Below are 22,401 nucleotides of genomic sequence, written 5' to 3' on the forward strand. Positions count from 1 at the left end.
CAGCAGCAGCAGCATTCACAATTCACTGCTGTTGCTCGCTTCAGGCCTTCCTCTCTGTCGGGTCCTGTCTTCATGAAAACAGGAAGTAGGCAGGACCCGGCAGAGAACAAGGCCTGATGCCGGCAACAGCTGAGAATTGTAAACGCTGCTGCTGCCCGAAGAAGGTAATGGAGCACGAGGCAGACTGCTTCTCCCCCCTCCAAGCCAAACCCCCGCTGACCCTCCTATCACTCCCCCCCCCCAAAGTGAACCTTTCCGAACCTCCCAGCAAAAGCAGCAAACCTCCCTCCAGTAGCGTCGGCTTTCTCCTCCCTCTGCCGCATCACTGATGACGTCATCAGTGATGCGGCAGAGGGAGGAGAAAGCCGACGCTACTGGAGGGAGGTTTGCTGCTTTTGCTGGGAGGTTCGGAAAGGTTCACTTTGGGGGGGGGGGAGTGATAGGAGGGTCAGCGGGGGTTCGGCTGAGAGAGGGGAGAAGCGGTCTGCCTCGGTGCTCCAAGGCCTGGCGCCATTACCTTTTTCGCCCCTCCCGCCCCCCCCCCCCCCCCCCCTTGGTACGCTACTGCTCTCCAGCTCTCCTTAGTTTGCCGGTTTTCTTTTTCGGCGACCGGCACGCGCAGCTGCTCAAAGTTCAATCTTCTGCTCTGCTGCAACTTCCTGTTTCCGGTTGGGTCAGAGCAGAAGATTGAATACTGAGCAGCCGCGCGTGCGCGGCTCTTTTGAAAGCGTTCCGATCGCCGAAAAAAAAAGCTGGCAAACTAAGGTGAGGTGGAGAGAGGAAGCTGGTTAAACGATCGAGCCGGCGTGCGGGTGGGCGAGTGGGGGCAGCGGGGACCGCACGATCCTTTATGCCTCACTGCTGTGACAAGACCATTCACCGCTCCACGGGGCGGTGATGGCCTTGTCCCCGTCCCCGCAGAGGCTGCTAATTTTCATTCCCCGTTTTTGGCGGGTTACCCGCGGCTAAACGCAGTAGCCGCAGGTAAACCGCCACCGTGTCATTCTCTAATTCTAATGTTTTATTTAATGTTATCTAAATATTTATGATCTAAATAGGATGACTTCGGGTCATATTTAGTTATTATTAATTCAAAGGATAATTACAGAATGGTGTGGATATTAATTGAAATAGAAAGGAGATTTTATTTGTTGTTTAATTAATTTAAGATTAATTTACTGGAGCACATTTAACGTTGAATATGTTTTGAATGGAGTTTACATGATGGTTCTTTTTAATACATTAATTTTTATGTTATGGACTAATAAGGAATGATTTGAGGGGTTGTTTTCAGATGGGACATTATATAATAAGAGTTTTATATTTTATCTCATTTCATTTTAAGGTTTCTTTAGACAATAGGATTATAATTTAAGTTTTGGATAATATTATTATTTAAAATGGAAAAATTATGTTCTTACCTGTTAATTTTCTTTCCCTTAGACGCAGCAGATGAATCCAGAGACCAATGGGATAGCCCACATCTACCAGCAGGCGGAGATAGAGAAACTGATTAACAGGTGGTCCTATTGGCTGGCACTCCTCCTGTTTATCCAGTATAGCTCCTTGCCCAAGCATCCGTAACCATCAATAGGCATAGCATGTAAAAAACTTCTTTCCCATAACAAATCTCAAAATGCAATAATACTGAAAACAACCTGCCATAATAACAAACTGCGAAAGTTGCAAAAGAAAAAACCGAGAGACAATATCCAGAAGGGTGGGGCTCTGGATTCATCTGCTGCGTCCAAGGGAAAGAAAATTAAAAGGTAAGAACATGATTTTTCCTTCCCTAGCAACAGCAGCAGATGAATCCAGAGACCAATGGGATGTAGCAAAGCAATCCTCAATCTGGGTGGGAAGCAAACACCGCCTCCGCAACAACCAAAGCACAAAACGCCCCTACCGCATGCGCCCCCACATCCAAGCAGAAATGCGGAGAGACAGCACTCTCGGAAGACCAATTAGCCACGAGACAAATCTCCTCCAAGGAAAAAACCTCTGGGCAGAGCCCAAGAAGTAGCCATCGCTCCAGCGGAATGGTCATGAAGTTCTTTCGCCAACCGCTTCCCTTCCAGCAAGCAAGCATAAAGAATGTCCTCCTGGACCCATCGAGCGATGGAGGCTTCGGATGCCGCCATACGTTTGAGGCGTCCCTTGAAGAATACAAAAAGGAGATATAAACAACTAAAAGTCGTTAGAAACCGAGCTCACGGAGAACGCTACGTACGTATCAAAAAATGCAGTGAATAAAAGCACTGCTCCCAATTTCTCCTCCCAGGAAGAAGGAAGGAAAAGCGAGCATGACATAAAAGAAAGGATGACACCCCCCTAGAAAGAAATAGTGGTACCATCCGAACTGATACCCCATATTTCAGAAATCAGAAATAGGAATCCCCGTTGAACAAGGCCTGCAACATAGAAAACTGCAGAGCTGAAGCCATGGCCACAAGAAACCCCATGTTCAACGGCAAAGCCCTTTAGAGTCCCAAAAGACAAGGATGAAATGAAGCCTTCAGTAAACTGAGAAGAAGTACGTGAAGATTGTACTCCAAACCGGGCTTTCTAAGAGGCGCATGAATATACCACACTCTGTTTAGGAACTGAACTACATGAAGCTGAGAAGTAAGCAAAGAGCAATATACCTAGCCCTTGTAACAAACCAAGAATGGCACTAAAAGCTGAAGGGATTTGAACGCTAAGCCCTCGGCAATACACCTGTGCCAAAAAGGAACTCTGGAGTGGTTCAAACATTAAGAAGCACCCAAGAAAGGAAAAACCTCCAAAAGGAAGCAGGAGAAGACGTCCGTAGCACCTGGATAAGAGAAGAAACAACCTGCTTCGCATAACCCTTACACGTCAGCCAAGATTTTTCAAAAAACTAGGTCGTAATACTAAAGTAGTACAAATATCAATGTTGATCGGACCCTAGGCGAGCAAAGCCGGAGATACCAGGAAACTTCTTAGTCCGGCTGTTGTGAAAGACTCATCAAATCCGCAAAGTAAGGATGGCGCTGCCAATCCAGAGATTCTACAAATACTGTGCCCGGAAAGCGAGCTCGAGATGGCAAATCCAAGCCATCATCAGCCAGCGAAAAACACTGAAAAAGAGAAGGCAGAAGCGAGAAAGGAGCCATGCAGCTACTCCCTCTAACTCCCACTCCCTGGGCCCGCCGAAGAAGCTAGGAAGCTTAGAATTGAGAGACGAGGCCATGAGGTCTAGGTCAAGGAGATCTCACGTCCATAAAAAGAGCTAGAACGCTTGAGCCACAAATCTCAATATCCAGGATGCAGAAGATTACACTATTACTAACATGCACACTTTCCAGAGCGTACACAGCGCTGTACACTGTAACATACAAGAAATGGGCCATGCTCAGATTCCGCGGAGAGAAAGTCTATCCAAACTCTTATCATGATCCATAAAAGGATCTGCCAACAGAAGACGAAGATGAGAGTCCACCCATTGAAGCAGAACAACTTCACCTGCCAATGAGTACAACACCTACTGCCCAAGCTGTAAAGAAATACCCCCATCCTAATACTGACCAAAAGAACCCTCAGCGGCAATCCGGAAGAATGATCTGAAGCTCCAGAAAGGTAGCCTGACCCTGCTCAAGAGTAGAAGAATGAACAAGTACTGAGTCGCCTCTGAAGACCAGACTCCTGGAGCTGAGGATGGAAGCCACTGAGTCCCCCAACCCGACAGCAAGGGATGGTCGGTGGTCATGAGATAGTCCAGCAAAGACCGAGGCATGCCTTGAAAAGAGAAATCGCGCTGAGCCACCAAATCATACAGAGTGATGCAGGAGGAGCATACCAAATAATTGGTGCCCTGAGATACCGGGAACCACTGGAACAAAAGCGACTGCTGTAGCGTAAGAAGGGGAAAGCAAGCCGAAATCCTCAGTGGAGTCAGCAATATGGATCCCAGAAACTGTACAGAATCCCATACTCTTGGTCATGGTAAGCGAAGAAGAATACCAATCTGATACCGAGACCCCACGCCCACGTCTCCGGAAAGAAACACATGTCTCTCCTATATGAACAAAAACATCACCCCGATATACCTATAAATAGTACAGGAGAAAAGAGCGCTGTGCAAATTCAAAGATGCATGTGTAAAGAACTGAGGAAAAGATATCACCCTTTTCGTGTCAGTCAAATGGCACGACTGGAAGTCGTCCGAATCAAGCAGGCAGTCAAGAAGAAATTAGATGAATCGCCTGGTAGCGCCAAAACGGTACCACCGCCCACATCACCTAAAACGTTCGTGAAGCCTTGAGTAGGCGAAATGGCATGTGCCAAAACCGAAAGCGCCACTCCAAGAGAGGCAGGCAAACCAAGTGTCGATTCGGAGTCCATAGAGAAAATGTAAATATTCTCCCAGGTTGTCTGCAGAAATGTGTAACCCAGAGAAACTAATTCAGCAGAATGGGATCCAGCCTGCCCAATGGCCCCGTCTCGGGCACCTTGCAGTAAGTGGAACAACGTCCCTTAGCTCCTGAAGAACTACAAGAACTGTCCTGAGGACCAGTAACACTGAAAAGGGAAACACAAAACATAGAGACTCCAAGAACGAACTGGAAACCTGAGGAGGATGCAAAGATGCAAGCATCCTGAAAAATCTTCACAGCCCCCTGACCTGACATTATAGCGTCTTCTCCCTCATGAGAAAGCCTGAAGAGTCATTGGAAGAAGTCAAGATCCCCTCAGAATGAAGTGCAGAAGGTCAGGGAATGGCAGGATGAGACTGTAGGATCTGCAAGAAGATTCTCCTAGGAAAAATCAAGTTTCACAATGTAAAAAGGAATATACTGGAACCATGAAAACAGTACTAACCCCATGCAACATGAGCGAAATACGTATGTCCTTTAAAGTGAATACTTACTAGACTCAATCAAGATGTTGCATCTACCGTCCTGTGGAAAACAACAGCATCCTTACAGGTATCAGACAAAGCTCACATCGCTAATGAGAGCTTCAGGCATGAGGCTAACAGCCACATAGCGTGTGATCCTCCGCGGGTTTGATAGAATAGGTAACTGGCTCCTGGTTAAAAGGAGCTGTACAGCCCTTCCTGTCTGGTCGGGGGGGCCCGTCTAGCATGTGCCATGAGAAAATGGTGACAGGAGAAACCAGCGTGATAAGCATGGAAATTTGAAGTCCAGGCCCCCTCAGAAATAGAGAAAGAGAGTCCTGGCCGCAGGAAGATGCGCAGTGTCATTATGCCCATAGAGACAGCCCAAACTTGGAAACTGTTTGTACTACCTTTAGGCATATATATCCTGTGCCACTATTAGACACATGCAGCTCAGCACAGAGGCCGAAATAAGGACAGTTACCAACAGACAAAGGCTCAATCTGCAGGGACCCCAAGAGAGACAATGAGATACCTGTGTGAAATACAGGGCACTATCTTACTCTGATCTCACCGTGCCGTGAGTTGCCGTATGTCGCCCCAGTCCGGAGACAAACCGAGACTGGGTGACCTAGCACAGGTCAGAGTCTCTCTGGTAAACCCCTTGAGTGCTAACCCCAGAGTCCAATTAAACAAGCAGCTTCCTTCAAGGGAGTACAGCAGGAACACAGACATAGACATATAAAGCTGCCCAAGCTTGTCCCAAAGCTGGTGAAACACATACAACTTGTCTGAACCGGAAAGGAGAGAAGCCTCGGCATACCCTGACCAAAGTCAGCTGGAAATAAACTACCGGAACGCTGCAGCTCTCCCGCCATCGCCGGAGACCCAAGCGCATGCCTGATTCTGACACGTGGCCGCTGCATCAACGCTCCTAGAAACATAGTCGGATTCAAGCCCCGCAAAATTTACCCTGCCGCGGCTTGCATAGAAATAAAATCAGACTCAGGGAATAACCAGAAGAACGGCCCACAGCGCCGGAAAAAACATGTCCCATCTCATCCTATATAATAAAACGCTAGACGCACATGCGCACTCAACTGCGTGCTTCTGTAATCCCTGTTCCGTGAGATGTAGGTCCGTGGCTTTGCAGGAGTGCGCATGCGCGAGTCCCCAGCCTTACTTAAGTTTCCAGCACCTACCACTCGCCACTAGCGCTGGACTTCCTGCTCTCCGTGTTGGCTCCTCTCACCCTACCTCGGACTTACATGTCAGGCGGGGATCGACAGAGGAGCCGCGGCACCTTTTCAAACCCTCCCCAGCACTGCCGCCATCGTCGCTAACTTTTTAAAGTCCGGAAAAGCTGTCGGCCGTGAAGTATGCAGGTGGCGACTTCAAGCCTTACTCTCTGGCGGATCCTGCCTACTTCCTGTTTTCATGAAGACAGGACCGGCCAGAGAGGAAGACCCGAAGCCTGGCAACAGCAATGAATTATGATTGCTGCTGCTGCCCGATGAAGTTCAAGGAGGAAAGGGAGCAGAGGGGGAGAGAATGGCTTAGAGGGAAGAAGACATGGCAGGGCATGCAGGGAAGGAGGAAGGTATGCCACACCAAGTGAAAAGGAAGGGGGAAAGGAAGGAGGAGATGCCATATGGAACAGAGAGAGACAGAAGGCGGACACTGGATGGAAAGAGAAGAGAGGGCAGTGAATGGTAGGGGAAAATCAAGAAGGTGAACAGTAGATAAAAGGGGTGAGAGAGGGAGACAGACACTGTATGGAAGTGTGGGGGAGAGGAGGGACAGCTGCTGAATGGAAGTCTGAGGGACAGGGGGAGCAGATGTTGGAAAGAAGTGGGGAGAGAAAGAAAGACAGATAGTGGGAGGGAGGGAGACAGAAAGGAAAGAAAAAAGAGACAGGGGCAGGGAGAGAGACAGAAAGAAAGAAAGAAAGACAGCAGCAGAGAGAGACAGAAATAAAGAAAGACAGACAAACATATATTCTAGCACCCGTTAATGTAACGGGCTTAAAGATTAGTGCTGCTATAAACTGGCACCTGCACAATCAGCTGCACATGGCCGTGACAAACACCGATGAAAGAGAGCCTCAGAATAAAGAGGACTACTATTGCTGCACTGAAACTCAACAAGGAGAACAAGTGTGAGCATGAAATTGCACCGCTACTGCCGCGCTGTAACCAACAAGGAAACCAAGCGCGTGCATGCAAAGGGCAGGAAGCCCTGGCTCCCTCCACGGATTTCTAGTCATAAAACTTAGCCTCAATAAAATATCCATGCCTTAAACGTATGTTGACCGAACCCACATTACTAAGACTCCCAAACAGAACCTGAAGTTCAACAGACATACTCACAAACTTGTTGTTAGGGCCGGTTGAAGCCAGTTAAATCTGGTTGATCAGCAGTAACCAGGCAGAATGGAGGAACTGTGGTCTCTTTTTTTTTTTTTTTTTCAGAGAAGGGAAAGAAGAAAAATATTGAGACCCAGTCAGACCCTCTATCACTGGAGGGAGGGTGAGGCAGGGACCTGGGGGTGCCCAGGTGTAACCCCTAAAGCAGGCACCGTTCAGCCGGACACCCCTGTCTCACTGAAGAGAAAATCTCAACAGGAGAAATAGCACTGCCAGCTCACTGAAGAGAAACCTCAACAGGAGAAACAGAATGGCTCACTGAAGAGAAGCCTCAACAGGAGAAAATAAAGTTCCAGCCACAGCCAGAATACAGGAGCTAGTTGAATAGCGACCTTTTCCTGCTGGGAGATAGAGAATACTGGATAAACAGGAAGAGTACCAGCCAATAGGACCACCTGTTAATCAGTTTCTCTATCTCCGCCTGCTGGTAGATGTGGGCTATCCCCATTGGTCTCTGGATTCATCTGCTGCTGTTGCTAGGGAATGTTTATTAGAAAACCATGTAGCACTATCGTACAATACTGTTCTGTTTGGTATGTCTATGAGGAAAAAAGTCAAATATCAGCACATAAACTTTTAATGATAATGACGGGTGTCACTATTCAGCATATTACTAATAATTGGAAAAATTATACTAATCTTAATTATACATTTTGGTGGAATTCCTTATGTCATATTTATAAGATGGAAAGAATAATTACTTTACAGAAAGGTAGTTAATAATTTTATAAAGATCTGGGGGCCATTGGTTAAATATTGTAATGAATAGGCATCGTTTTCCTCTGATGGTATTTCTTTCAAATAGGGGGGAGGGTGGAGGATGGGGAAAAATGTGATTTAATAATGAGTTTATAATAAATATATGGAATGTTTAATGGTAACAAAATGGTGGATAGGGGAGGGAAATTAATTTATTTATATATTTATGATATTACTGAAAGAATTTCAAGTGTTGTATGAATGTCTTTCATGTTGTTCTTTTGTACACTTGTAAGTTTTTAAAATGAATAAAGAATATTAAAAAGAAAAAAAGAAAAATTATTAAATTGTTAAATTTGTTAATTTATTAAAGGTCCTCAGTATTCACTCCTCTTTGGTCAGGACAAGCCTGTATTAAGAGTCGTGATCCAATGTTACCCAATGGGGTACTCAAGCGTGAAACATCCTCGGACCTTGAGCAAAAAATGTGAAATCCAGTGAAGGTTAATACTAGGTGCTCTAATTGCAACTCAATTTTTTTTCTTTTTAAATAATAACACAATCACTTCCAATGTGCAATAATAAACTGAGAAAACATACGATGAGATCAAACATTAGGCAAAGAAACCAAAGTTCTTGTAGGCTCCCCTAACATCCACTGCTTCAAAACGGATAGAAAAAGTTTAGAAAAAGCACAATGATTTGTACTTATCTGAGTATGAAAGCAGTTGTAAACACTCTTATTATAAAAAGTCCTTGCTCAACAGAGCTCCGTTTCAGGGAATTGATCCCCTTCCTCAGGAGCAAACATGCCGAAGCGCCATTTTGCCTTGAGATAATTTATGCTTGGGTTTCTCCCTACAATTTATCTGCTTGCATCCAGTGTTTGCTCCTGAGGAAGGGGATCAATTTCCTGAAACGGATCTCTGTTGAGCAAGGACTTTTTATAATAAAAGAGCGTTTAAACTGCCTTCATACTGAGGTTTCTTGATAGTATCATATAGGATCAATTTGCTTTCACCCTGTATTCTTATGTGAGAACTCCTACTCCCTGCATCTTCAACTTGGTGGTAAAAGCTGAAAGTACTCAGCTGCTGATTCCTAAGTTCTTGATATGGGAACCAGTCCAAAAAAGTATTTGCCCAGGTAACACATCAGTCACCAGAAAAAAAAAAATGTCTTCAGAATTCTTTACATCGTAACTGATATATAAATAATCCAAGAAGGGAGGAAAGTATAATTGGAATGCAATTTAATTCTGTAAATAAAACAGGTAAAGCAGATAATTATATATACATAAAAATAAAAATGGGTACTCACAGGGGAAGGCGAAGGTCCCTTGGGAGCACTGCGACTCCTGGAAATGAAGCAAACTCCATATCAACCAAAACAGCAAACAGGCAGAACCTTTCACAGGATACAGGATTAATACACTGTCATCTTAAACTTTACTAGTCAGATTGATAGATTAGGTTTTTACCTCGGTAATCTGAGTTCCATTATAACTGCTGATTCCCATTTCCTGTGAACTGCAGAAGGATATTCCTTTAAGAACTTCAAAATTCCTTCCCTTCTGCAGTGGAGCACAGCACCCTCCTCAGTTAGTACCAAAGTAATCAAACTCCACCGAAACATTGGAGAAGAGAAGAAGCATGGGGGAACTTCCCTGGCAAGAAACACATTCTACTCTGCTCTGAAACTTAGAAAATAGAACAGTGATCAATAAACATTTAACAAGTAAACAGAGAACCAACCAACACTTGCATTAGTAACTCAGATCCATCCTAAGGGTAACAGCAGGAACTATGGGGACCCTCCCAGGAGTAAAGAGACAGGGAACACCCAATATCTGAAACATATCTTTTCTTTATCTTAGGTATATTAGCAGAGGTCCCAAGACAGACACTGGTAATGTCAATGGCTGAGATCAGGTGAATCAAAACCAGTCTACACAGGTAGTATGGTCTCCTGTGTATCCTAACTGAACTCATATTACCGATGTAAGAACCTAATCTGTCATTCTGTTGCGGATACATAAGAGTCCATACTTGAGCTGACATACCAAAGCAGTTTCATATGTCTAGGGAGGAACAGATGAGCCTGTCTACAGTACCAAGGACCCAATGGCAACATCCTTTCAAGCTACCACATCCACTCTGTAGAACTTTTTAAAAGTGAGAAAAGTAGCCCAAGTAGCAGCTCTGCAGATTTCATCAGGCAAAACAGCACAAGATTGGGCCCAGGTAACATAGTAAATGACGGCAGATAAAGACCCGAATGGTCCATACAGTCTGCCCAACCTGATTCAATTTAAATTTTTACATTTTTTTCTTCTTGACTATTTCTGGGCAAGAATCCAAAGCTCTACCCGGTACTGTGCTTGGGTTCCAACTGCCGAAATCTCCGTTAAAAACCTACTCCATCCCATCTAAACCCTCCCAGCCATTGAAGCCCTCTCCAGTTCATCCTCCCCCAAAAGGCCATATACAGACACAGACTGTGTAAGTCTGCCCAGTACTGGCCTTAGTTCAATATTTAATATTTTCTGATTCTAGATCCTCTGTGTTCATCCCATGCTTCTTTGAACTCAGTCACAGTTTTACTCTCCACCACCTCTCTCGGAAGCACATTCCAGGCATCCACCACCCTCTCCGCAAAGTAGAATTTTCTAACATTGCTCTTGAATCTACCACCCCTCAACCTCAAATTATGTCCTCTGGTTTTACCATTTTCCTTTCTCTGGAAAAGATTTTGTTCTAAGTTAATACCCTTCAAGTATTTGAACGTCTGAATCATATTTCCCCTGTCCCTTCTTTCCTCTAGGGTACACATTTTCAGGGCTTCCAGTCTCTCCTCATACATCTTCTGGCGCAAGCCTCCTATCATTTTTGTCACCCTCCTCTGGACCGCTTCAAGTCTTCTTACATCCTTCGCCAGATACGGTGTCCAAAACTGAACACAATACTCCAAGTGGGGCCTTACCAATGACCTGTACAGGGGCATCAACACCTTTTTCCTTCTACTGGCTACACCTCTCTTTATACAGCCCAGCATCCAGCCACTGCCTTGTCACACTGTTTTTTCACCTTTAGATCTTCGATACTATCACCCCAAGGTCAAGTTTCAAGTTTATTAAATTTTGATTTTACGCAATATCAAATATTTCAATGCGTATTACATAATTGAAATGTACAATAAAAAAACTAGGGTGACAAATACAAATAAGACAAAATTATACAAACTAATCATTATGTATTATTAATACAAACTGAAACAAGTGGGTAAAGAAAAAATGGAATTACAATTAAAAAAAAAAAAAAATTTTTAACAATTAAGGTTTATACATAAGGGTAGGGTAGGTGAGAAAAGTAATGAAGGAAAGAAAGAGAGAAAGGAAAAAAAAAAAAAAAAAAAAGATGTTTTTATAGAAAAGAAAGAAATGTAAGATTAAAAGAACTCTTATAATTTCTATGTTGATGTTCTACATATTTGATTCCTTTGATGTTCTGCATATTTGATTCCTAAAGGATAAATATTGTGTTTATTATCATTATCTATTTATGTATTGAATGCATCTCTATAAAGAATGCTTTTCAAACCATGTTTAAATTTGTCTAGTGATGTTTCGTTACGTAAATAAATAGGTAGATTATTCCACAGTTGAGGTGCTTGCACTGAAAATATAGTTGTTCTTCTTGTCCCAATTATTTTTAATGAAGGGATAGTTAGTAAATTTTGTTGTGTTGATCTTAGCGTCCTTAACGAAGAATAAGGGATTAATAGTCTATCTAGAAATAATGGCGCGTGTACTTGTTGGATTTTAAATGTTAGTAATGCAATTTTAAATGTAATTCTATGTATAATTGGTAACCAGTGTGCATCTTGTAAAAGCGGAGTAATATGGTCATATTTCTTTGAGTTTGTTATAATTTTAATGGCTGTATTTTGTATTATTTGTAATCTTCTTATTTCTTTATGAGTTATTCCACAGTATAAAGAGTTACAATAATCTAGCCTAGAAATGATCAGAGAGTGGATGAGAATATTAAGTGCTTCTGGTTTGAGAACTTTTGCAATTGATCTAATAAGTCGCAGTTTATTGAAACAGTTTTTGACAACTGTACTGATTTGATTATGATAATTTAGTTCTTGGTCAAAGGTTACTCCCAATATTTTTGGAGTAACCTGTCCGTGCATATCATCTTTTCACCTCCCAGCATATACAGTTCCTGTGGAATGTGCTGCCAGGGAAAGAGGCAGCTGTTTACCAGCAGAAATGTAGAAAGAGGGAGGAAATTGCCATATGGAACCATCTAGCAATGGAAGCTTTGGAGGCTGACCTGCCCTATCTCAAGTGACTTTTCAGTACAAAAAGATAAGAAAGCCTAGAGTCATTAGTCCTCTCCAGGTAGATAAGCAGGACCCTGCGCACATCCAGCTTATGCAGTTCATCCTGTTCGGCTGAATCCATAGGCTGAAAGGCGGGCAGATGAATCTCCTGATTAACAAGGAAGGTGGAAATCACCTGCAGAAGAAAGGAAGGAACCGTGCGCAGCAAAACAGAGAAATGGTTTCCTACAGGAGAGGGATTGCAATTACAGGATACTTTTTGCAAAGACTATGGCAAATACTGTCTTGATCTTAAGATCCAGCAGGGTAGCCTCCAAAACAGGCTCATAAGAACTCGAGCCCAACCTTTCAAGACTAAATTGAGGTCCCAAGATGGGAACGGTCTGCACAACAGGGCTCTCAGCCTAAAAGTCCCCCCACCAAACCAAGTGACATCCAGCTGAGAAGCCAGAGACTGAAAACACAAGATACCAGCTATTTGCACCTTGAAGAGCAAAACCACAAGCCCCTTATGGAGAACAGCTTGCAGGAAGGCATGGATCACCGAAATGGGAGCTCTTTTCTACCTGCTCCCTGGCACACCAAAACTGGAAGGTCTTCCAGATCTTAGCATAAGCCTCAACTGTTGTCGGCTTCTTAGCCCTAAGGAGACTTGTAGCCATAATCTCTGAATAACCTTTCTAAATCAAGGCTAGGCTCTCACGAGCCATGCCGTAATACCAAAGTGTTCCAGCTTCATCGGAACCAGGCTTTGACTGAGAAGTCCCAAATGAACAGGCAACTTCAGCAGGGATTTGCTTCTCTGGAGACTTACCAAGGTCTTTGGGACCAGCCCAGTGCCACCAAGATCACCAGATCCCGATGGGTGGCTATCCTGCAGATGATCCAACACACCACGGCCCACAGAAACAGATCTATAAGCCAAGGCTGGACCAAGACGTTCAGCCTTGCGCTTCCACACTCGACTCTGCAACTGCAGAAGTGGGCTGCTTTCGCATTCTTGACCCCATCTATGAGGTCCACGTCCTGTTTGCTCCAAGTCTGGACCATGAGAGAAAATGCCTCTTGAGACAGACCACTCTCCAGGGTTCAGGGACTGCCAACTGAGAAAGATGGCTCAAACATTATCTACACTCCTGCCACATGGGTTGCTGAGAGGGCCTGCAAGTGAAGTTCCACCCATTGGAACAGTATTCGAGCCCCCATGCGAAGAGAAGTGCTTCTAGTACCCACATCTGTTTATGTAAGACACTGTGGTGGAATTGCCTGAAAATACCCCGACTGCTTTCCCTGACAGGAAAGACTGCAACTGTAGCAAGGCCAACCGAATGGGGTACAAGCTATATTGTAGTGATAGGTTGGATCAGATAGGTAGAGGCAAAGCAATATATGTTAAGGACCTTGAATCGAATAGACTGAAAATTCTACGGGAGCAGAAACACACCTTGTAATCCATATGGGTAGAAATTCCATGTGTAAGCGGGAAAAAGGATAGTGATAAGCATGTACTATCGTCTGTCTCACCAGGATAAATGGACAGATGCTGAAATGTAATCAGAAATTAGGAAAGCTAGCAAACTGGGAAACACAATAATAATGATTTCAACTACCCCGATACTGAATGGGTAAATATAACATCAATAGCGATTTTAGGTTTTTAGATGGAGGGAGACCCAAGCATTAACCCCACTAAAACTACAAATTTCAGGCCCCCCTCCCCTCCCTCCCTCCGATTCCCTATAGGGAATAATGAGAGTACTCACTGTGACTTCAGGTGCCTGTTTGTCTGCAGGGAAAGGATTTCTCAGACCTCAACCATTGAAGGAAATCTTCTGGCCGCTGGCCAGATGGACCATAGCCACTAACTCCCACATCAGGGATTCCTCACGCAGCAACGGGGGGAGGGTGGGGAGTAGGGGAGAGAAATTATTCAGCTGGCTCCCTGATACCCTAGGGGCAAGGCTCCGATGAAATCAGCAGGTGAGCCACTCTCAGAGGGACAGACCTTGAGCTCCTGAAGAGATCCAAAGTAGGCTAGCTCAAAAGGTACTCATTGGTCTGGGAGCAGCAGTCCTCCCATGCGGGACTGCGTCTTTTTCCCAACGGATTATGCCCAAGCAGGGGACCTCTGAGCACTGAAGCCATGAAGAACTTGTAAAAAAAAATCTGGCAGAAAAACACCAAAAACAGAGCAGAGCAAAACACAGTTGAGTTTGCTTACAGAAGGGATAATTTTAAGAGGGTGCTGTGCTCCACTGCAGAAGGGGGGAGGAGTTTTCAAGTTTTTAAAGGGATATCCTTCTGCAGTTTGTGGAAAATGGGAAAACAGTCGCTCAAGTATGGATCCCTGTGTATCCACAACAGAACAACTTTTCACTTAATCTAGTTACCCAAATACTTATGAGACATTGGCTGAAACTTCTCATTTCTCCTCCTCAAAACTAACATCATCCATAATGAAGTCCAAATATTGGGGTAGGGAAAGAGAAGAAATTCCTCTTTAAGAACAATAACTGGTTTAGAAAATGATTTTAATATTATCTAGCTACATTGTTCTGCATAAGAGGGATGCAATCCCCTCCAACCAACAAATGGAGAAACATAAATGAGAAATTAGGTTCTTACCTATTAATTTTCTTTCTGTTAGCTTGTAGACTGGTATAGTCCTTACAAATGGGTTATATGCCTCACTGCTACCAGTAGGTAGAGACTGAGAACAAACTTAGCAGGCTAGAATCTGACCAGCAACTCAGTCTGCCGAATAAATAGCCAAGCAGAACCTAAGAAAGACTTCAACTAAAAACAGTATAACAACAAATACTTATAAACTACAGTTGGAACATGTGTAGAACTTGATTCTGGTATAGAAAACATCCCCACAGTTCACCAGATAAACCAGCTGAGCCAAAGCCGCTGTTCTTACTTCTCCCCGGTACTAGAAAAATTCTAGAACCCACAGAAAAAACAAAATCAGCACACTAGCAAAACAAAAACCCGCAATCACTGCACAAAGACAGGGTGAGGGACTAGACCAGTCTGCAAGCTAACAGAAAGAAAATTAGCAGGTAAGAACCTAAGTTCTCCTTCTATACCGCTTGTTAGACTAGTACAGTCCTTATGAATGGGACATACCAAAGCAGTACCCATTAAGGGTGGGACCCCTGAAGGGCCGACACCAGAACACAGTGTCCTGATGCACTTGAACATCCACATAGTAGTTTCATACAAAGAAATTCAGAGAAGACCAAACTGCGGACTAGCAAATATCCACTGGAGGCAATAGAGAAGATTCAGACCAAGAAGCTGTCTGACCCCTAGTAGAATGAGCCTTAAGAAATTCTGGAACAGGCTTCTTCTTAAGAAGAAAAGCGGAAGCAATAGTCTCCTTGATCTAGCGCGTAATACCGTGTTTCCCCCATTATAGGACCTTCTCCTTTAGTAAGACACCCCCCTTTTTTTCCCCACCTGGGAAATATAAGGCCCCCCCCCCGAAAATAAGGCACTATTTGGCAAGCACCCCCACAGCCTCCCGACCACCCCCATCATGTAGAAGCTCCTACCGGTGTCCTGCTGCTTCCTCTTGGCGGTCCCGACACGATCGGGGCAAGAGGGAGCTCAAGCCCTCTTGCCCCAGCCAACCGCGGCACCCCCAACACGATCGGGGCAAGAGGGAGCCCAAGCCCTCTTGCCCCCCCGACTCCCCGACACTATCGGGGCAAAAGGGAGCCCAAGCCCTCTTGCCCCGCCGACTCCCCAACTCCCCGACAATATCGGGCCAGGAGGGAGCCCAAGTCCTCCTGGCCCTGGCGACCCCTCCCCCCCCCCGCTAGTTGTTCGGGCCAGGAGGGAGCCCAAACCCTCCTGGCCACGGCGACCCCCTACCACCATCCCGCACTACATTACGGGCAGGAGGGATCCCAGGCCCTCCTGCCCTCGATGCAAACCCCCCTCCCTCCAACGACCGACCGCCCCCCCCAAGAACCTCCGACCGCCCCTCCAGCCGACACCCCCACCCCCCTTCCCCGTACCTTTCTGTAGTTGGCCGGACAGACAGGAGCCAAACCCGCCTGTCCGGCAGGCAGCCAACGACGGAATGAGGCCGGATTGGCCCATCCGTCCCAAAGCTCGCCTACTGGTGGGGCCTAAGGCACCTGGGCCAATCGGAATAGGCCCGGGAGCCTTAGGCCCCACCAGTAGGCGAGCTTTGGGACGGATGGGCCAATCCGGCCTCATTCCGTCGTTGGCTGCCTGCCGGACAGGCGGGTTTGGCTCCTGTCTGTCCGGCCAACTACAGAAAGGTACGGGGAAGGGGGGTGGGGGTCGGCCAGGGGGGTCGCGGGTCGGCTGGGGGGGCGATCGGAGGTTCTTGGGGGGGCGGTCGTTGGGGGGAGAGGGGTTTGCGTCGAGGGCAGGAGGGCCTGGGATTCCTCCTGCCCGTAATGTAGTGCGGGGTGGGGGTAGGGGGTCGTCGTGGCCAGGAGGATTTGGGCTCCCTCCTGGCCCGAACAACTAGCGGGGGGGGGGGGGCCAGGGCCAGGAGGACTTGGGCTCCCTCCTGGCCCGAACAACTAGCGGGGGGGGGGGGGGTCGCCACGGCCAGGAGGACTTGGGCTCCCTCCTGGCCCGATATTGTCGGGGAGTTGGGGAGTCGGCGGGGCAAGAGGGCTTGGGCTCCCTTTTGCCCCGATCGTGTCGGGGAGTCGGGGGGCAAGAGGGCTTGAGCTCCCTCTTGCCCCGATCGTGTCGGGGAGTCGGGACCACCAAGAGGTAGCAGCAGGACACCGGTATAAGCTTGTACATGATGGGGGGGGGGTCGGGAAGCTGTGGGGGTGCGAGCGGTCCTTCAGGGTGGGGGTGCGGGTGGGAGTGCGTGCGAGCGGTCCTTCGGGGTGGGTGTGCGAGCGGTCCTGCGGGGGGGGTGAATCGGACGTCGGGGGGGGCATCAGGCTTTCAGGGTGGGGACAGGACTTCAAGGGGGAGAGGAGAGTCGGGGCGGGCGAAAGGAGAGTCGGGCAGCATGCGCGGTATATAAAAATTTCTGTACATAAATTTGTGTTTTTCGTGCGCTATACCCGGGTGCGCTTTATCTACGTGAAAATACGGTACTTGTAGTGATACCGTACATAGTGATGCTGCCATCTAGTGTTTTAAAAGCAAACTGCAAATCTGTATCTGATCTGTACGGTATGTGGAGGATGCTGTTTTCCAACAGATTTGAAAGCTGATTTCAAGTTCAAACTTTACAAGTGTACATTTACCGTGTTACAGACATTTCCAAAAACGTTAGCTTGCCATGTAAAAGGTAAATAAAAATTGGCATGCAAATCCTTTAAACCAGATTGTTAACTGTAAAATCAAAAATCTGGTTTAAAGGATTTGCATGCCAATTTTTATTTACCTTTTACATGGCAAGCTAACGTTTTTCTCTCCATACTGTTAAGATGGTAACCGCCCATCCCCCTGATTCTCTTGTGCCATTTTGATTCCCCCCTCTGATGCCCTCTGTATCATTTTAAAAGATCACCCCCCCCCCACCCAGGATACCCTAGTGCCATTTTTTATTCTTTTACCCTTAGGCATGGCCACAAAAAGAAAAAGCTACTCTGTGGAGTACAAGAGGAGAATCGTGGAAGATTCTTGGGGCCAAAATCTTGCTGCTTTCTGCAAAGAAAAAATGTTGAATATACGATTGCTCCGCAAGTGGCGAGCAGAGTATGGTAAACTAGTTGAACAAGTGGAAAAGGGAAATTCTAACAAACGCAAGTGTGGATCAGGTCGGAAACCAATATTTTCTGAGCTGGAAGATCTGATCTGTGAATGGGTTGTTGACAGGAGAACAAAGGCTTTGGTTGTGAATAGGGCTCATATTCAAGAATTCGCCCTTGCAATGGCGCCACAGTTTAACATAGCCTCTGAAAATTTCAAAGCATCACAACACTGGCTGGATAATTTCCTTCAGAGAAGTGAATTGTCTTTAAGAAGATCCACGACATTGTTTAGGCTGGAAGATGCTCAAGTGATTAAGCGAGCACTTGCATTCAAGTCCTTTATTGATGAGATTGACTTCTCTAAATACAAGCTTTCCAACATGATTGCTATGGATGAAACTGCAGTGTTTATGGGCCAATCATCTCAAACAACAATTGAACAGCGGGGTGCCTCCTCAGTGTACATTCCCTCCACTGCTTATGAAAGTGCACGTGTGACCTGTATTTTGGCAATTCGTCTGGATGGCACTAAAGTCCTACCTCTAATAATTTCTAAGGGCAAGAAGGAAAAGATTGAACGTGTTTCAGGAATTTTTGTCCTTGAAACTGAAAAAGCCTGGGCCACACAAGCTGTTATAAGAAAGTGGGTAGATTTAATGCTGCCACTTGTTATGCGAGGAGGTCAAAGAGGTCTGCTAGTCTGGGATGCAGCTAGCACTCACCGTGCTAAAGATATGAAGTCATTTCTTCATGAAAGAAAAATAGATCAAATAATGATTCCTGCGGGAATGATGGCCTATCTCCAGACCCTTGATATTGCAATCAACAAGCCATTCAAGGACAATCTGCGCATGGAAATTAATGACTACATTGAAAATAGAATGGAGAGAAATCAGCGTGGAAACTTTGTGAAACCTAAACTGCAAGAGGTTGTGACTTGGGTGAAGAATTCATGGGATAAAATCACTGACAGTTGCATTGAACATGCATTACGAGCAGGCTACCTTCATAAGAAGTACTCATTTGAGGACACTGCTATTGCTAAACATGAGAGATTTGGTCCACTGATTGTGAAAGAAATGGAGTCCCAAGTAATTGACCTGGAACCTCAGGGTGTGAGTTATTATGATGATGTTCCAGAAGATGATGACTTGATTGTCATTGATTAAATGTGTAAATGTATCATACTGTAAACTGTTATACAGTAAATGTTTTTCTGGTTTGTGATAGTTTTTTCTGGTTTGTGATGACCTGTACCATATACAGGTAATAAATGTCTTTTTTTCAGCAATAAATGTGTACTGTATTCTTCTTCATGGAAAAATAAGACATCCCCCTGAAAATAAGACCTTGTGCATATTTTGGAGTTTTTAAAAATATAAGACAGTGTCATATATTCGGGGAAACAGGGTAGTAGCCTTAGAAGCGCCATCCCCCCTACAAAGGCCCGCTAGAAGGACAAAGAGATGATCTGATTTCCTGATCTCCTGGATCCTCTGCAGATAAGAGCGAAGGACCCGACTGACATTCAACTTGCGCAGCCTTCACTGCTCGGAAGAGCCCTCCCGGTTACCCAACATCGGGAGGACCACTGCCTGATGGACATGAAAAGGAGAAACTACCTTTTGCAAAAAGGAAGGAACAGGCCTCAAGACAACCCACTCCCTAGAAAACTCCAAAAAGGGAACTCTACAAGAGAAAGCCTGCAACTCAGACACATGTCTAGCTGAAGTAATAGCCATCAAGAAGACCGCTTTAAAAGAGTACGGTCCTTCAAAGAGCAGTCGCCCAACAGTTCAAAAGGAGGGCGCACTAGAACTGACAGAATCAGATTCAGATCCCAAGATGGAACAGAGAGCCGTACGAGAGACTTGAGCAACTTGGCCACCCACAAGAAGTGCATCACATCAGGAATGGCAGTCAAAACATTGACCTTTCAATAACCCCCAAAAGGCTGACAAGGCCGCAAGCTGAACCCAGAGAGAAGACCAAGCCAGTCCCCTATCCAGCTCCCCTATCCAGTCCCCTAGCCAGTTCCTGCAAGAACTTTAAGATGGCAGAGAAGTGCGAAAAGAGACCACTCCATGCACATCACACCACTCCTCAAATAGACTCCAAACCTTCAAATAAGCCCGAGAGGTGGAAAGCCTCCGGGACTTTCAGAGAGTTGAGATCACCATCTGAATACCCCTTCTTACCTAGGTAACCCCTTTCAAGAGCCAAACCATAAGACAAAAGGGAGGCAGATCGAACATTGGAATGGGACCCTGAGTTAGAAGGTCAACCAAGAGAGGCAGAGGAAGATGATCTGCCACCAGATGCCTCACCAGCTCTGCGTACCACGGTCGTCTAGGCCAATCCGGAGCCACGAAAACCACAAGGCCCAGATAGCGAATTATGCGGAGAAGAACTCTGTCCACTAATGGCCATGGAGGAAACACATACAACAGCCCCTCCGATGGACATGGTTGAACCAGAGCATCCAAACCCTCTGCCTGACCGTCTGAAGAAGTGGGGTGTGTTGGCGTTGACACTTGTGGCCATCAGGTCCATGAGGGGCTGGCCCCAAGACTGCACTATCCACTGAACATTCTCCACTCCGGCTATGTGGGAAGCTGATATGTATTGAAGGTGCGACTCTGCCCAGACCACGAGCAGAGTTGCCTCCTGTGCCCCCAAAGTGCTCCTGGAGCCCCCCTGATGATTGACATAGGCCACTGCCATGGCATTGTCTGAAAGAACCCTGTCTTGCCCATTAGAAAGGACTGGAAGGCTAGCAACGCCAGACGGATGGCTCTGGTCTCCAAAACACTGATCGACCAAGAAGCCTCCTCTGTGGACCAGGTGCCCTGAGCTGAGTGACCTACACTAAGCTGAAGGCTGGCATCCGTGAGAAGCACCGTCCACTGCGGCTGATCCAGACTTACCCCTTGTACAAGAAAGGGGGGTCTGGAGCCACCAACGAAGACTGCCCCAAGCTAAGTCCAGAAGCGGAACAGGGTGATCCAAACTGTGCCTCTGAGGCGACCACCTCCGAAGAAGAGCATACTGAAGAGGATGCATGTGGGCCCACAACCACCTCACTACATCGAGGGAAGCTGCTATCGACCCCAAGACTTGGAGGAAATCCTGTGCCCGAGGACACCATAAGCAGGTGAATCTGAGATTTCAATTTGCTTACTCGGACCTCTGGAAGGAAGACCTTCCCAAGGAGGTGTCAAACAGCACGTCTAGATACTCCAGGCACTGAGAGGGACACAGCTGACTCTTGGCAAGGTTGACTACCCATCCTAGTGACTGCAAAAACTCCACCACCTGAACCATGACCCGGGTGCTCTCCAGTAACGACTTTGCTTGAATCAACCAGTCGTCCAGGTAGAAATCAACTAGAATGCCCTCTTTGCGCAACGCCACAATGACCACCATCACCTTGGTAAACATCCGTGGATCCATGGTCAGACCAAAGGGAAGTGCACAGAACTAATAATATTGCCCCAAGATCGCAAAGCGCAGGAAGCGATGATAGGAGGCCCGAATAAGAATGTGCAAGTAGGCCTCGGTCAGATCTAGAGAGGTCAGAAACTCTCCTGACTGTACCGCCAGAATCACAGACCGCAGAGTTTCCATGCAGAAGGAAGGCACGTGAAGAGCCCTGTTGACCTCCTTCAAATCCAGGATAGGTCGAAAGGTCCCTTCTGTCTTTGGCATCACAAAGTAAATTGAGTACCAACCTGTACCCCACTTCCGTGGGGGAACTGGAACCACCACGTGGAGATCCAACAATCTCTGAAGGGTCTGGTGAAAGGCTTACTGCTTCCATACCACCTGCGAGGGAGAAGCGAGAAAACAATCTGGCAAGGAACGGGCAAACTCCAGAGCATAACCATCCCAAATCACCTTCAGAACCACTGATCGGATGTGACGTCTGCCCACTTTGGATAAAAATCATGCAACCAAGCGCCCAACGGAACCAATACGGGCGCCGGCAAGGAGTCATTGGGCAGGACAGGCACCAGGGGACCCGGCAGGGGCGCTACCCGTACCCCAGCAGGCCCCACGAAAGGACTGCATGTGCTGGAAGAACCTGCCTCTAGAGAGCCCAAGGGACTGAAAAGAGGCAGCCTCTTGATCAGGGCAGAAACGGTGGAAATCACACCCACGAGCAGCGTCAACTCGAGCCAGCGGCTTAGGCCTATCCTCAGGCAAACAAGGCATTTTAGAGTCAGTGAGAGTCTGAACCAACCTGTCCAGGTCCTCACCAAACAAGAAAGATCCCTTAAAAGGAAACTTAGCTTTGGACGCTAAGTCCACTGACCAAGCACGAAGCTGGTACAGCGAACTACCACTGCAAACGCCA

At 46.4% G+C, this 22,401-nt stretch overlaps 1 protein-coding gene across 4 annotated transcripts in view; it reads right to left on the reverse strand.

The window, feature by feature from the left end:
* The window catches only part of ATXN2L (ataxin 2 like), a 414,538-nt gene that overhangs the window by 358,724 nt on the left and 33,413 nt on the right, over positions 1 to 22,401 (reverse strand). For all 4 annotated transcript variants that reach the window (XM_033946500.1, XM_033946501.1, XM_033946502.1 and 1 more), the window contains exon 2: positions 9,307 to 9,343. In XM_033946500.1, coding sequence (XP_033802391.1) covers positions 9,307 to 9,343 — 37 coding nt within the window. The remainder of the gene's footprint in view (positions 1 to 9,306; positions 9,344 to 22,401) is intronic.

The sequence above is a fragment of the Geotrypetes seraphini genome, chromosome 5, assembly GCF_902459505.1.
Source record: "Geotrypetes seraphini chromosome 5, aGeoSer1.1, whole genome shotgun sequence".
Lineage (NCBI taxonomy): Eukaryota > Metazoa > Chordata > Amphibia > Gymnophiona > Dermophiidae > Geotrypetes > Geotrypetes seraphini.